Here is a 15,763-nt window from a genome sequence, read left to right as displayed (position 1 = left end):
GCGAACTTTCGCTGCATTGGACACGCGTGCCGGTCTGTCTCGCGGTCATTTTTTGGCGGGGGGAGGTGGGGCCGTTTTGTCACGCTGTTATTCTTCCTTCCTCGCAGGCTGGTCGTGGCGCCCATGAAGAGCCTGCAGAGTCTGTAGTGCGCGTTCCGGACCCGGCACGGCACGCCCGCCTAAGACCATGGCCCAGCAAGCCAACATCGGGGAGCTCGTCTCCATGCTGGACTCCCCCGTGCTGAGCGTGCGTGATGACGTAACAGCCGTCTTTAAAGAGAACCTCAATTCTGGTAAGTGGCTTTGTGTCCCTTTCGGCCCCTCTGCCCTCGGGGCGACTACACTCTGCTGACTCGGGGTTTCACCTTCTAAGGAGAGTCTTTAAACCACTGAGAAAGAGCACAGATTGGTGGATTCACTCTCTGTGTGCTTTAAGCTTTCTATTTCGGTGATATTCACATCCACACAAGCCTGTCAAGAATCACATACTGACCCCACGAGCTTCAGCGTCTTGTTTCACCTCACCTCCCTTACTCCACCCACCCGAGTGTTTTTAGGGGCCAGATAGAACATCTCGTCCGGAAATCACGTATGTGATTTCTAGCATAAAAGTGCATAACCTGGGACGCCCGGGTGGCTCCGGTGGTTAAGCGTCCGACTCTTGGTTTTGGCCCAGGTCATGATCTCACGGTTTTGTGGGTTTGAGCCCCGAGTTGGGCTCTGCGTTGGCAGCGCAAAGCCTGCTTGGGATTCTGTTTCCCTCTCTCTCTGCTCCTCTCCTGCTTGCGCTGTCTCAGTCTCTCTCAGAATAAATAAACAAACTTCAAAAAAAAAACCAAACATTCCCTGTCTTTAATCAGAGAAATATGAATTTAAATAGTACCTTTCTTTGCTTGCTAGGTTGATAGAAATCAAATGCTGATTATGAAATGGGCACTGTTGGCAGGAGAATAAACTAGCGTTCAGCCTTTTTGGGGTCCCCATCACCAATTGAAAAGCACGTACCATGTGTCCCACTTAACAAGAGTCTGAATTTCAGGGGCGCCTGGATGGCTCAGTCGGTTAAGCGCTGGACTTCGGCTCGGGTCACGATCTCGCAGCTCGTGGGTTCAAGCCCCGTGTCGGACTCTGTGCTGACAGCTCGGAGCCCGGAGCCTGCTTCAGATTCTATGTCTCCCTCTCTCTCTGCCCCTCCCCTGCTCAGGCTCTGTCCCTCTGTCTCTCAAAAACAACTAAGCATTGAAAAAACCAAACGAGTCCGTATTTCCTTATAGCCTTGGAGAAATTGGAAAACCCAAGTACCCTTCAGTAGATGACTGGTTAAATTTCTCACGCAGAGCCAGGCAGTGGAGCGCCGGGAGGTCAGTGAGGAAAATGAAGTAGGTCAGAGGTGCCATCACGGGAGGGTGCCCGCACGGCGTTAAGTGGGAGAAACACACACGTACGCGGACCGTGTGACTGTGGACGTGAACGCATGCATGTGCACGGTGTGATTAGCATAGTAGGAAAAGGTTTGTGAGGGGGTGTGTGCCAAACTCTCGGAAGAGTGGTTTGGGAGGCTGGTCGCAGAGGGCACTTTCCTTTTACGTACTTGCGCGTAACCTGAATTGTTAACAATGGACGTGGATTGATTACAGTTTTGTTGTATCTTACTATTATTTTTTAAAGGTTTACTTATTTATTTTGAGAGAGAGAGGGAGAGAGAATGAGTGGGAGAGGGGCAGAGAGAGAGGGAGAGAGAACCCCGAGCAGGCCCCGTGCCGTCGGCACAGAGCCCGACAAGCCTCCACCTCACGAACCGTGAGATCAGGACCTGAGCCGAAACCAAGAGTCTGACGCTTAACCTGCTACGCCACCCAGGCGCCCCTACGAATCTTTAATTATCAAAAGCAATAAAAAGAGAAGATAGCATTTCAGTGCTTTTATGGATATTTAGGCAGGTAAATTTGATATTATCCTGTTAAACCCAAATTAACCCAAGGGGGCAAAAATAGAATGCCCTGTGTAACTTTGGGTAGCATATGAGGAAACATTTTCTGGATTTTGTGCCAGGCGCCACGTGAGGTAAGTTTAGAACGCTAAAGGAGATAACTGTCTCCAACCGCCCTTTCCTTTGTCCAGACCGTGGTCCGATGCTCGTAAACACCTTAGTGGATTATTACCTGGAAACCAGTTCTCAGCCGGTATTGCACATCCTGACGGCCCTGCAGGAGCCGCACGATAAGGTAACCGCTGGGGCGTCGTGGGGGAAGCGCCGAATCCCTTCTCTACCAGCACGACGGCCTCGGCCTCCGCGCACACCCGCTGTGCCGTCTGAGAGCTTGCCGCCTCGACTTCTCCAGAACACAGATGATCCCATTCCCGCACTGTAACTACCCAGGAAAATGATTTGCAGAATCCATGTTTCCCGAGACGCTGACAAAAGAAAGCATATTTCATAGGTTTCCTCAGATGTTGCTGTTCCAAGAAAGCCTGTCGTCCCCGTGCTGTAATTGTCCACTGACACTTTGACCCATGAGGTACCCATGATCCCGTCGTGCTGGCAGTAGGGCTCGAGACTCAATCAACGTGGGGGAATCTGTGGTACAGGTGGCGGACGGGGCTGATTGACGAGCCCTGTTTGCCGAGCACCGGGTGCCTGGAGGGCTCCTCCGTGTTTTATCTTTGTGGGTGGCGGATGATTGCGGACTTTGGTAAGGGCTGAGATCCTCAATGCGAGTGGCTTCACTAGGATTCGGAGGCCTTGCCGCCGTGTGCCCTTTCCAGTGTGTCTTGTTTTGTTGTGCTGTTTTTCTGGGCTGAGTTTTAACTTCTCGACCACCTGATTTATATTTGGGGCCAAACCACGCGGACGGGGCTCCAGCGGCAATAAGTGGCTACCGCGGGATCCCTCCCAGCTTCAGCGACCCTCCGCAGGCTTGGGGCCAGTGGGTACTGGAGGAAGTGGCTCATTTGCACTTGACGAGAGGGTCCGGGAAGGAGCCTGCTCCCCTTTTTTCTAGACTTGCCAACTGACTGCCTTGTCTCAGGCCAAACACAACCGTGTTTCGTTTGCCAGTGTGGTTTTTAAAAATCTTTTGTTTGATCGAGGTCTTGAGGGGCTGGAGTAAACCGTCGCCACCTCGGTTCGTGTGACCCCCATATGTTCACGTGAGGATCTCCCCCCCCCCCCCCCCCCCCCCCCCGCCTCCCAGCCTGGCTGAGACGCGCGTCCCCTCTTCTTTTACATTTTCAGCACCTCCTCGACAAAATGAACGACTGTGTGGGCAGAGCCGCCTCGCGGTTGCCCGCCCTGTCGTTGCTGGGCCACGTCATCAGGCTGCAGCCGCCCTGGAAGCACAAGCTGTCTCAAGCACCTCTTTTGCCTTCTTTGCTCAAATGTCTCAAGGTACGATGCGTGCAAGGGTTGGGACGGAACGGCTTTCTGAATGTCGTTTCTGCGAGTCTCGGTAACTGTAAAGCAAGCGAGCTAGACGTTGAGAGTTTAGGAACTTTTAGTGTCTGGCTTTCCTGGCACATAAGGGAATCCACAGTTGGTACTCAGTAAGTCCTCCGAGCGTCCCGGTGACGGTCCCGTATCTTCTGTCCAAGCAAATGTGGCAATACTTCAGGTCGGTTCGAGACGACATTATCCCAGCCCTCTTTTTTTTTTTAATTTTTTTTTTTTTTAACGTTTATTTATTTTTGAGACAGAGACAGAGCATGAACGGGGGAGGGCCAGAGAGAAAGGGAGACACAGAATCCGAAGCAGGCTCCAGGCTCCGAGCCGTCAGCACAGAGCCCGACGCGGGGCTGGAACTCACAGAGCGGGAGATCGTGACCTGAGCCGAAGTCGGACGCCCAACCGACTGAGCCACCCAGGCGCCCCAATCCCAGCCCTCTTTGATTCCATCGTTGTCCGGTCTTCCCTCAGTTAAGCATCTGGATTCTCTTTGGGGGAGCCCTTATTTCTAAATTCTCATTTAGCGAGTAGAAAAATGGCCAAGCGCTCTTTTTAACCATTTGGGAGTGTGCTTTACTTGCAGCTGTAATTACAGTTTTGTTACTAGAAGGCCTACTGAGTCGCATTCTCCTTTTTGCACGAAATTTAGTGCAATTTGTCTACACAGCGAGTCACAACCTGAATAGAACTTTAGGTTTTAAACGTTTTGACAGTGGCTTGCTGAAATACTCAAGGCTATTTGCTGAATCTGTTCTAATTCCTGGACTTGTTTCCTATCTATAAAATAAGAAAATGTGGTGAATGTTAACTGCCTGTACCTCACAGAGACGTGAAAATATCCAGCAGTATTTGTTTCTGGGTGGCAGTACCTCTCGGTCATCTGATACGACAGATCGATTCTTGTCTCTGCCAACAAGGGTAACTTTCATGACCCCTAGAGGTGGATCCCAAGGAGTCACATTGGTAGGGTATCGTAAAAACAGGCATTGAACGTTAAGAAAAAAATAGGAACGATTTTAAAAACTTAATTTTTTTAAGTGAATGACTCTGGTGAGACTGTAACTCCATTTTGAGGCACACAGCTTAGTTCAGATTGTAAAATACTTACCTTTTCCAAATGGGTGAACTTTAAAATTACTCCTGGACTGTTAGCCAGGCCCTGCTAGACTATTTTCCTCGACAAAATTAGGGTTAGTCCTTTTTACTGAAACTGGTTACGTAGTCTTGATTCAACTACCAGTATTTTGCGTTCTTCGTGTTAGATCGATACCCGCCATGACGAAAGGCTTCGTGCTTAATGTGACAACTAAATCTATTTGAGACTTTATTTCCAGACTCGTAGATTTCCTTTTTTAACGGGAATAATGAATGTCTTAGCCTGCATGGCAGTCTTTTGATCAATGTCTCGTTTCTTAAATCTGAATTCTAGTTACTTGGCAAACATCCCTGAGTTAGTGAGGGGTCAGGTGAGCAGCGGTAGCTATTCTGACTTGACTCAATCTGTTGGGTGTTGTGTCGAGTGTCTTCATTTGACCTAAAGTTACAGGACTTGCTATTTAACTAAAGACGTGGTCAGAGGTCACCGTGTCTTCTTTTATCTGTTGGTCTGTGAATGCTGCTGTGGAGGTGAGCGATTAAATAGACTTGGTAGCATAACGCTAATTTTTTCTTAAATTATATTTCTGTTGTAATCCTTTAAACAATAGTGAAATACGTGGGGCACCTGGGTGGCTCAGTCGGTTGAGCGTCCGGCTTCGGCTCGGGTCATGATCTCATGGTTCATGGGTTCGAGCCCCGCGTCGGGCTCTGTGCTGATGGCTCGGAGCCTGGAGCCTGCTTCGGATTCTGTGTCTCCCTCTCTCTCTGCTCCTTCCCCGCTCGTGCTCGGTCTCTCTCTGTCTCTCGCAAAAATAAATAAACATTAAAAAAATTTTTTAAAAAAGTGAACTACTCGACAATATGTAGCGTTTTTGAAATTGATGTTAAAAAGTAAATATTTTTGGATTTGGTTAAATGAACAAAACCAGTAGCGTTCCTTTGTTCTGTTAAAAAGCAGCCTGTCGTGCTTCTGTCCAAGTGCTGTAAGTACAGCATCCTCAGGCTGGAGGACTTGGGCGTCCTCAGGTCAGGTTGAAGTTCCTCTCCCAGATGGGTTTATCTAGGGGCATCAGACTCAGTACAGTCAAGTCTGATTCAGTATTGTTCCCCCCAAACCTGGAGGATAAGGAAACGAGTCTGTGGTGGGGGGTGGGGGGGCTCTAGTTTGTGATCCCCTTAGAATTTAGAGCAGCTTCTTTGTGTGTTGATAGTGCTGATCCGAATGCTGGGCCTAACTGGTGTTTCTTCGTGCTCGACCTTTCCTTCTGCAGGTGGACACCGATGTCATTGTCCTCACAACAGGTGTCTTAGTGTTGATAACCATGCTACCAATGATTCCACAGTCGGGGAAACAGCACCTTCATGATTTCTTTGATATTTTTGGCCGTCTTTCGTCGTGGTGCCTGAAGAAACCAGGTAAAGGTGTCCTTACATGCCTGTTGTTCCCTACCAGGTAGATGCTTTTCTTACCGATTTAACAGGTCATGAGCTGTAAGGGAAGGACAGGTAGAATTTTCTAGCTGGCATGGATGGTCGTCACTGACCAGTTGAGGAAGTACGTTGGGTGCGGCCACTGTCAGCACGAATAAGAATCAGGACTGTGGGACACCTTCCTTATTTTGCTGGCTTAGAAGGATCAGTTGTCAGGGAAACTGGTAGGATGTAAAACTTCCTAGCTGTCGGTAAACTTCAAAACACCCTCAATCCATGTCGTGGCAGTACAGGACTAAGCTTGTGGAACCTTTTTGTCTTCCTCTGCTGGTCTCTTGTCACAAAACGCAAACCTCCGGTTCTGAGAACCCCTCTCCTGTATGCGGAGGAGGAGGAGGGAAAACGCGGTGTGTCCCGAGTGGGGCGCTCGTTCTGAGCGTGGTGGGATTCTTTCCCCATGTTGGCAGGTAGTCCAGCTCTATCAAATGATTCCGAAGCCGTGGGCCTGTGATACTTGGGATCTTTTGGCGAGCCCGGCACCAGCTACTCCTGTTGCGAACATGAAGCATTAAGCCACGTGACACCGGAGGCTGGAGCTTTCTGTAGGGAATTGAGTAACAAGTGCAGGACCCGCGTGATGCTGGCTTCTTCAGTAGGCTCTTCCTGGGCGGAAAGGGGTGGTCTGTCCGCTGTTAGGGAGGAGCTTTACGGACGCTGTGGACCTTGGGTTTTCTGCGGGGTCTGCGTGAGACTTGATGAACCAAGTGCTGACTTTCCCCCGCTCTCGGCTCCTTAGGCTGGTTTCTGGATAATAGGTTTTTCGCTCCTGTAGTTACAGATCTGCATAGCTAAGACTACACACCGGTTGCAAAAGGATCTGTCAGTTCGTTTGGCCAGAATTTGAGCTCCTGTGACGTACCAGGCGCTGAGGGCCCGGGCTGAGCGAGACAGTGCCGTTCTCAAGAAACGCTGCCGAACAGGGCAGTGGAGAAGTATCATGACAAATTTTAGGCGGGGGGCTTCTGGCCGGCTCAGTCGGTAGAGTGTGAGCCTCTCGATCTCGGGGTTGTGAGGCTGAGCCCCGTGTGTGGCCTAGCGTTCGCTTAAGGTTTAAAAAGAGGTTTTTTAAAAAAACCACAGCAAATTTTAGGGAGAGTGATTGTCATGAGAAAGGTCAGTGTTGTGAGAATGTCGGGTGGAGACTGGAGAGGACCGGAGAGGTTGGATGGGTCGGAGCCTTTATGGGTCACTCTCAGTAGATTGGAGTGTATCCAAAGGCCAGAGGGAGCCACTGACGGACTTTAGACGGGGGTGTCGGAGGTGCTCGGATCTGCATCTCAGCCCAACACGCTCGCTTGCTGTCTTTGGAGCGAGGTGGCGGCAAGTGACCACAGGTCGTGCCGGCAGCCACGTGCTCGTGCCTGCTTTGCACTTTGCACACGTCGCCTCGCGTCCGGCTGAGTCTCCTGTCTGCGGTCTCCCGTTTTAGGCCACGTGACGGAAATCTATCTTGTCCATCTCCACGCCAGCGTCTACGCTCTTTTTCATCGCCTCTATGGAATGTACCCTTGCAACTTTGTCTCCTTTCTGCGCTCTCACTACAGTATGAAGGAGAACTTGGACACTTTCGAAGAGGTGGTCAGGGTAAGTGAAGACCGCCCGTTTGATACTCCGCGTCCCATGCACGCGGCCCGGGCCCGCGGCTGGGGCTTCCGTGTTCAGAGGTAGACAGATTTTGAGCAGAAGCTCGGCTTCCCCCGCCCAGCCCCAGCCCCAGCCCCAGCCCCAGCCCCAGGCAACCGCTGACGTGCATTCTGCCTTTGTAGAGCGGCCTGTCCCAACGAACGAACGTTTCCCAGAAACGGAAGCACCCCGTACGTGGTGTTCTGGGAGTGGTGTGACGTGTCGGGTCCACCCAGGCTGTGGCGGGCGTCGGGGCCTCGTTCCTTTCTATTGTCAAGTAATATTCCATTGTGTGGAGATAGCGCAGAGATTGAGCTTTTTGTAATTTGTCACCCCAAACTCTTCTAGCCGATGATGGAGCATGTGCGAATTCACCCGGAATTAGTGACTGGATCCAAGGACCACGAACTGGACCCTCGAAGGTATAGAAATGGAGCCGGCGACTCAGAATTTTGCAGCATCTCCCTGACAGGTTAATCATGTGATGTAGGCGATGTCCTAGATGGAGGTATTATTTGGAAACAGAGGCCCTTCTACTTAGGGAATCACAGTGTTTTGAAGGACTGGTACAGCTAAAACTTTGTATGAGTCTAAGACACATTCCTCGCAGGCAGAGTGGAGGCATAACTCTTTCCGCAGAGTGGAGGCAGGTGCGGTGCGGACAGCTGTCCTACAGAACCCCGGGAAGGCTCCCAGCTCGGTGGCGCCCGTGACCGTGTGAGGCAGGCCATGCGGTGTGTGGTTGAAAACAAGCGGATTGTGGCAGGTGTGGACGTTGAGTTGTTAGACTCCGCCTGCGTGGAAGCAGGCCACTGCCATCCTCCGTGGGACCCTGAGAAGTTTCCGGGTGTGCTCCCTGGAGAAATCGCACCTGGAGGCTTCCTCTTTGAGGATACCTGGCGTGGGGGAGGGCAGGGCTGAGTCCAGACTGAGAAGGGAAGGGAGTGACGTTCTCTGCGTGGATCTGTGAGAAGCTCAGCTCCTCCCCCAACTTTTCTCTGGCTCACGGCTCCCTCGGCCGAGGCTTGAACCCCTTTTGGGGAAACTGGTCCACAGATGCTGACATCTGGGGATCTCCCACTGCCCGGTCCTCTCACGGCGAACCTCACCCCGCAGGCCCTCTCTCTGCCACTCGGAGCCTCAGTCACCGTACAGCCACTTACTGTGTGTGAGAGATGCTGGCTGTGGAGAGGGAGACAGAGTGTGTGTGTAAAGTTTAACGCATCACGTGAATACCTGTGCGTGCAGCCACCGCCCGGCGTCCCAGATGAACATTCCCAGCCGTCTTTCTCCCTGTTCCCTGTCCCACTCGAGGGAGCCCACTGTTCTTGCTTTTATGTGGATCGTTCTTTCTTTTCTTTAGAGTTTGACCACATGTATTGTTGGGCTTTGGAAAGCTGATGAGGAGGCCAGGCCAGGCTAAGGAAAGGGCAGTCTTGTCACCATTAGATGAAGGTGTGCAGGAGACGCGAGGAAGAGCCCAGTGTCTGAGTGTCCACCCGGCTTCCCTCATTGAGACTTTAGCGGAGCCTCTGGAGGGGAAGCCGGTGGGCAAGGTCATTCCCGAATGAGTCCCGAGAACCCGGGCTCACCGGAGTCCGCGCATCTGGCAAGGCCCGTGGCGAGCCCGGCTCCTGGATGTGCTGCCGGAACCTGGCAGCGTGGCTCGGCTCACGGAGGCCCGCCTCCAGGAGCGGGTCAGAGCAGTGTCCTCCTGGGGGGCCGATCCAGGCAGAGAAGGGAGAGCGGGGCCTTGGTCAGTGCTGAATCAGGACCGACTAGGCACAGCGCATCCGGGCCGGGCTCGCCTGCACGCTGTGTCCCTCCATTAAGCAGATAGAGCGGTGGCAGCGGGGACGTGGCCGTCTGTCGTGCCTCGTGCACGGCTTCGTTCTGCCCCTCCCTGCCCTCCCCTGCGTCTCGTGGCTTTTTCCCGGTTTGCTCTTGTTTTCATGGAGCGCACCCTCTCGTGGCCTTGAGAGAAAGGAAGCAGCTGCCCGGCGGGATGCACACCTCTAGTCCTCGTCGTCCCGCGCTCGGAGGGCGTCATTCCATCGCCACCCTGCCGCCAGTGTTGCCGTCGAAATCCAAAGCTGCTCTCACTCCTCGCCGGCTGTGTTGCTGTGTTCTTCTCCGCGGGAGCCTGGAGAGTCTTCTCCTTGCTCTCACGTTCTGGCACTTCCTGGTCAGAGTCTGTTCTCATTATTCAATCTGGAAACTCTTATCTTTAGGCTCTAGGAAACTCTCGTTCGTTATTTCGTGCTCGATCTCCTTGCCCCGTGGTGTCTGGCTGGCACTGTTGCTATGTGGATCGGGGCCTCAGAGAGTGGTTCTTTGCTTTTCTTTGCTCCCCTGTTTTCTTGTGTCTTTGCTCTTTGGCTCCTTCTAAAGGTTTCCTCGTTTTTAGCATTCAGTCCTGTCGCGGCTACGTTCCCATGCCTAGCGCCGTGTTTTGAACGTCTGAGAGCTTTTTACGGTTCTCCGAATGCTCCTCTTTACGGTAGCTGTTTTGGGTTTCAGGGCTACAGCCTTTCACGTCTTGGAGAAAGCCGAATGTTGTTTGTTCCCCGTGTAATCCATTGACTCCTGTTCTTTTGAAGTCTTCGAGGCTTTCTGCAAAGATCTGACAGTCTGCCTGCGTCTGGGTAAGGAGCCAGAGGGATCTGTTCGCAGGGTGGGGCTCACTGCCTCTGAGTTCCTGCATGTGTCACCCTGAGCATCGCTTGGAAATACTGACGTCAGTATCGAGTTTGCTGGTGGAGTTCTGGTGGAGAAGGGTCTTCTGATCTCTAGCCTGGGGAGGGGCTGGCTGCCACCGAGGAGAAGAGGCTGGTCGTGGGAGGGGCTGGTGGTCTCGACATCCAGAGTGGACACGCTCACTTACTTCCCTTGTTTGAGTGGTATTCACACCCTCAACTCTTTCCGGACTAGCTCAGTCCCGAAACTGTGTCTTATCCTTTCCAGAGAATAGCCCAGATTTCTGCTGCCCGGGAGCGTAGAGTCGGGGAGGGGACCTCGGGACTCCAACTGCCCCTCAAATAGTTTTCACCCTATCGTCCCGATGCTAACTGGCCTGTCTACCTGTGCTCCTCTCCAGTTCCAGAAGGACTTGATGTGTAAAAATTCTGTACCTTTTGAAGGATTCTGCAGGATGAGTCAGGTTGAGTTTTAGCTTTGAGACAGAGGGAGCTTAAGGCTCTGCTTTCGTGCATTTGTGGCGTCGGTGACCTCTGGGCCGCCTGCCTTCCAGTTTCAGGAACCTGTCGTGCTGCTCTCTCTTCTCCCATTCTTCTCCTTCTCGTAGGTTTATATTAAGAAGAAACGAATCCCTACTGTAGGCTTGGTGGGATTGGGAGGTTGTACAGTCGGAGGAGTATGTTCAGTCTAGGATATGAACTTGGAAGTCTCCCAGGCCAGTTTAGAGAGCCTTGCTCCCTTCGCGTAGGCAGGGGTCATCTGGCTTTTGGAGAAAGCTCTAACCCAGAAGACAAGAGACCAACCTAAAGAGAAAAAGGAACTAGAAAGGAACCGTGATAATACAGAGATGTCATAGCCACTGAGATGGGGCATTTGAGCACATGGAGAGGTCAGAGTGCCACGGAGGGGAACATTCAGAGACTGAGAAAGAGCGCTTGAAAATGAAAAATGAGAGCTACTACGGTAGATTCCTTGACAAAAGTCCTGGAAGATAGAGTTGAGAGTGTCTCAGAAAACAGAATCAAAGAATAGAGAGGAGGAGTATTCTGAGCAGAAAGATACTTAAAATAACCAGTCCAGGAAGTCTGACATCTCATAAAAAAAGAGTTTTAAAAAGAGAGGAGAAAACTTTTGTGGGGTAAGAAATTGTAAAAGACATAGTAGAAGAAAATCTCCAGACGGACACGCGTTTCCAGATTGAAGGGGCTCACCCGGCACCCGGCCGCAACCAGTGAGAAAGAATGCTCCCAAGTCTCAATGCTCATTGTGGTGAATTCAGGACACCAGGGACAAAACTTTTAGAGAGAGGAAACACCAAAATGCATCATAAGGATAAAGTCGGAATGGTGTTAGCTTCTGAGACTAATTGAGACGAAAGGGTTTTCCACTTAGAATTCTAGACCCAGCCAAACTGTCAAGCGTGATACTTTTAGCTATGCAAGGACTCCGGTTTACCTCCCACCTTCCCCTCCTCAGCTAACTACTGGAGCACGTGTCCCATCAAAAGGAGAAGAGAATCGGGGGAGACACAGGGTCCAGGAAATGAGGGGGCCTGACCTAGGGTCGTGGTCAAGGGAAGTCTTGGGATAACACTGCATTGCAGTGCTAAGAACAAGCGGTCTCAACTGACGTGGGAGAGACAGGGCCCCAGAAGGGAGCTATTTAGAGAGAGGGTAATAATTCTGGCAGATTATTTGCATATCGTTATGTAAAAATTACATTAGGCATTGTTTCAGAGCTGTTAGAGTAAATTTAGGAAGAATTATAATAGATACACAGAAGACTGAGGAAAAGAAACAGAAAAATCCAACCTCTGGGACAAACTAAATTGAACAGAAAGGGAAATCTCGTGTTACACTCTTCGGCTAGCGCGTAGTACTTACATAGTCATAATGATTGTCGAAAACCGATTTTGAGAATAAAGCAACACGTGATACACATCTATTGAGAGCATCAGGGAGGAGGGAAAAGGGTGTAGGGAAGTGGCCTACCTCGTCACCTACTGTCATAGGAAGTTAACAGATGATACGTGATCTGTACATCAGGAAATTGAGAGCTCAGAGCGTATTTAGAAATACGCGGGCAGGGTACCAGTTCGGCCGACAGAATTGGAAACAGCTGCCGAAGCGCTTGAGGGGCGTGGCATGGGAGGGGCCTTTTAATCCTACGAAGGCTTTTGCAACTACCGTGTTTGACTGAGGTAAGATGCCGTGGAGTACTTCTGTTTCGTGTTTGCCCGCGAAAGAAAAAAAGATGCCACAAAAACTGACACCCAACCGATGAGATTTTACTTCCCGGTTTCCGAGAGATTAAAGTAGGGAGAGTCCCTTTGAGAATCGAGGAAAATACTGTGAGTGCACGTATTCGTGACGACGTCAGACATCTGAACGCATTCCTACTGTGTTACGATTCTCACTTTCTTCTCTCAAATCGACGTTCCTACGTAAGCAGCCTGATCCTTGCTCTCACTCCGTCCCTTTGCCGGTCACGCTGAGAACACACCAGGCGGAGGCTGCTGCCCATACACACAGACACCACGGACAGCTAGCAACCGCGTAGACCAGATGTGTGGCAGTGACCTCGAACGGCTCTCCTCTCGGGGATGCTGCCTACGCCCTGGACTCTTGTTCTGTATTTGAGATCCCATTTTCAGCATCTCAGATTGAAGAACATTCTAGAACAGTTGTGGAGGAGGAGTAGATGTTTTGTTGGGGTAAACCCACGGAGTGCCCTTAGTGCTGGGCTGCTTTTCTGTAAAGTTGGGAACGTGAAAATGAGAGTCTTGCCGGATTGCTACTTACTTAGGAACCCGTATGGCGAAATTACGTGGTCTGAAAGGAAGTTGTACTGGAGCAGGTGGATGCTGTATTCATCGTTAGGGCTTTGTAGAACATTTGGCAAATGTTGAACAGGTGGAAAGGGGAAAGACTATCACTCTTGACTTCAGTTCTTTTAGTTGGAATACTTCGTGTGGTCATCTCCATCACTTTGTGGGCATATCTCTGAGTAGTTTTGAATCCCTTCTTCATTTAAGCTCATACCCTGACCATCTTATGTCACTGAATCTTTGGAAACGTGATTTTTCCAATCAGCTTTAGGAAGGTGTAGTCTACATACACTAAGATTCGTCAATTTTGTTAAGTTCTGACAAAAGTCCGGTCACGATAACGAATGTTCCGTTGCCCGCAAGGTTCCTTCGTGTCCTTTGTGGTCGGTGTCCTTCCTGACTCTTGGCAGCCATTGACCTGTGGAAAGCATGCTTTTTCATGATGGTATGATCATTTTTCTTCTCTGGAATATGTCTCCGTGGTTTGACTTTGGGTTATTTCTTTTTTTCTTTCTGCCCTATAAGCTGTGCTGGGTATCGTCCGTCCTGATGTGTGTCGATTTCCGTAAGCTAAAGCCTAGAGGTGTAACTGTGGATCACGTGACAGGAATCTTTGGACGATCTTAAACACGTTCTCGTGGGCGTTCTCTGGGTTTGAGTCTTTCTGTGGCGTCTTTCCGGTCTAGCGATGGATTAGAACTCCCCAGCCTTCGATTAGTGACCTCGAATCGACCTCTGCTCCCTGGCAGTTTCCAAGTCTCCCTGTTCTTCGATGCCCTCTGTTCTGAGGGAGATTTCCCCCTAGCGACTGCTCTGTGTAGTTCTCTTTTGAGGCTCTTTCTAGTCTTGTGTTGATGACGTTTTGGTTTCAGATTCGTTTCTGATAATCGGATGTCACCATTTTAAATAGGGAGGCCTTAGGTCTGATTCTTAGCGTGCCAGTACCGTTTACTCTTTGGGCTGGCATGCTTCAGCCTCGTCCTTGGCCAGTCCTAGCTCTGTGCCCGGCCCCAAGTTAGCATTCTTAAGCCTTTGGTTGTTTGAGAAAATGGATTACACCTTGCATTTCTTAACTTGTGTTGCCTTCTCCAGGTGGAAGAGATTAGAAACGCACGATGTTGTGATAGAGTGTGCCAAAATCTCTCTGGACCCCACAGAAGCCTCGTATGAAGACGGCGACTCTGTGTCCCCCCAGGTGTCAGCACACTTTCCTCATCGTGCGGCCGATGTGGCCGCCAGCCCTTACGTCGACACGCAGAATAGCTGTGGTGAGAGTGACTTCGGTTCTTACTGCTCTATAGCTTTGTCTCTGGAGAACACCGTTGATTTTTGTCAACTTCATTGTCTCTTCCCGGAGTAAGACTTCACTTCAGCTCCTAGGAACGGTTTCCCAAATATTTAAAATTAGAATTCGCCTCCAGTTTCTCCTGATTAATTCCTCTGTCCCACTTAATTTAGAGTCCCGCATCCTCGATCTCCTTTATCTCCCACCCGACAGTTTGCCAGCAGACTCGGGAGTGGGTTTTTAACACGTTTCCGAAAAGGAAAAATACTCGGCTTCTAGGCGGGGAGTCTTTCTACATTCATTACAGGCAGTTGTAGTGAGGCCCTGCGGGCTGTAGCACTGACCCAGTTCCAGTGAGTCTGGACGACGTAGAATTGGTTTCTAGAAAAGGTGGGCTTATCCATAGGCAGTACCCATTACGGGTATCATCCCGGCTGTGCTTTCTCAAGGCTGTGCTTTCTCCCCGCTGACGCTTCCTTGGACATTAGCCCTTACTGAACTTTATTTCCAAAGAGCATTTAAAGAGCCGTGCAGACGTTACTTCGTCCCTGGTGCCTTGGGAGTCCCCTTAGTTTTTTTTTTAAATGTGCATATCATCTAATGGTTTAAAGTGCCGTAATTTTTTTCTTTTCCAGAATAATCTAAAGTCACACACTAACCTGCTGTGCTCTTGCCCTTTCATTGTAGGGAGTGCTACCTCGACCCCTTATTCCAGCTCTCGGCTGACATTGTTAAATACGCCCGGGCAGCCACCTCAGACTCTGAGTCCCCCATCAACACGGCTGTTGGCTGAGCCGCCACAAGTATGGTGTTAAAGAGCGCGCCTGCTCGCTTCTCTCCTTGCTGGGGAAGTTGCCCATTTGGGTCGGGCTTTAGCATGTGGTTGGGAAAATCTGACGCTGCTCATTTTAGGACTGGTTTTCAAGGATGCGTGGTATTAGGGCAGTTAGTTACTGTTGCCACTTGGGTTTCTCTTGGAGTCTAGATTTACAGAACGCGTCTTGTCTCACAGTAGAGCCTTAATAAGATGCCTGTTTCCGTTTCGTCTTGGATAGACTAAGGCTTGGGGATGGCCTGGTGCTCATTTCTCATTGCTGACGTGCCTTATTAACTTCCCAGGCTACTCTCTGGAGCCCATCTATGGTTTGTGGTATGACCACTCCTCCAACTTCTCCTGGAAACGTCCCACCTGACCTGTCACACCCTTACAGTAAAGTCTTTGGTACAACTGGTACGTGTGTCTGGGGCTGGACTCGGTTGCTTGGTCTGGGCCTGCTGGGTAGGGCAAGGAACTGTCTCT

General features: G+C 50.6%; 1 protein-coding gene across 15 annotated transcripts in view; it reads left to right on the top strand.

Annotated features, from left to right (window-relative positions):
* Positions 1 to 15,763, top strand: part of TSC1 (TSC complex subunit 1) — a 49,844-nt gene that overhangs the window by 16,743 nt on the left and 17,338 nt on the right. For all 15 annotated transcript variants that reach the window (XM_060608262.3, XM_060608246.3, XM_060608257.3 and 12 more), the window contains 9 exons: positions 108 to 293; positions 2,122 to 2,225; positions 3,236 to 3,388; positions 5,812 to 5,956; positions 7,461 to 7,615; positions 8,003 to 8,076; positions 14,271 to 14,446; positions 15,151 to 15,266; positions 15,583 to 15,694. In XM_060608262.3, coding sequence (XP_060464245.1) covers positions 188 to 293; positions 2,122 to 2,225; positions 3,236 to 3,388; positions 5,812 to 5,956; positions 7,461 to 7,615; positions 8,003 to 8,076; positions 14,271 to 14,446; positions 15,151 to 15,266; positions 15,583 to 15,694 — 1,141 coding nt within the window. In that variant the 5' untranslated portion in view covers positions 108 to 187. The remainder of the gene's footprint in view (positions 1 to 107; positions 294 to 2,121; positions 2,226 to 3,235; positions 3,389 to 5,811; positions 5,957 to 7,460; positions 7,616 to 8,002; positions 8,077 to 14,270; positions 14,447 to 15,150; positions 15,267 to 15,582; positions 15,695 to 15,763) is intronic.

This window comes from Panthera onca, chromosome D4, assembly GCF_046562875.1.
Source record: "Panthera onca isolate mPanOnc1 chromosome D4, mPanOnc1 haplotype 2, whole genome shotgun sequence".
Lineage (NCBI taxonomy): Eukaryota > Metazoa > Chordata > Mammalia > Carnivora > Felidae > Panthera > Panthera onca.
Note: the sequence above shows the minus strand (reverse complement) of the source record. Positions and strands in the feature narration are given on the sequence as shown.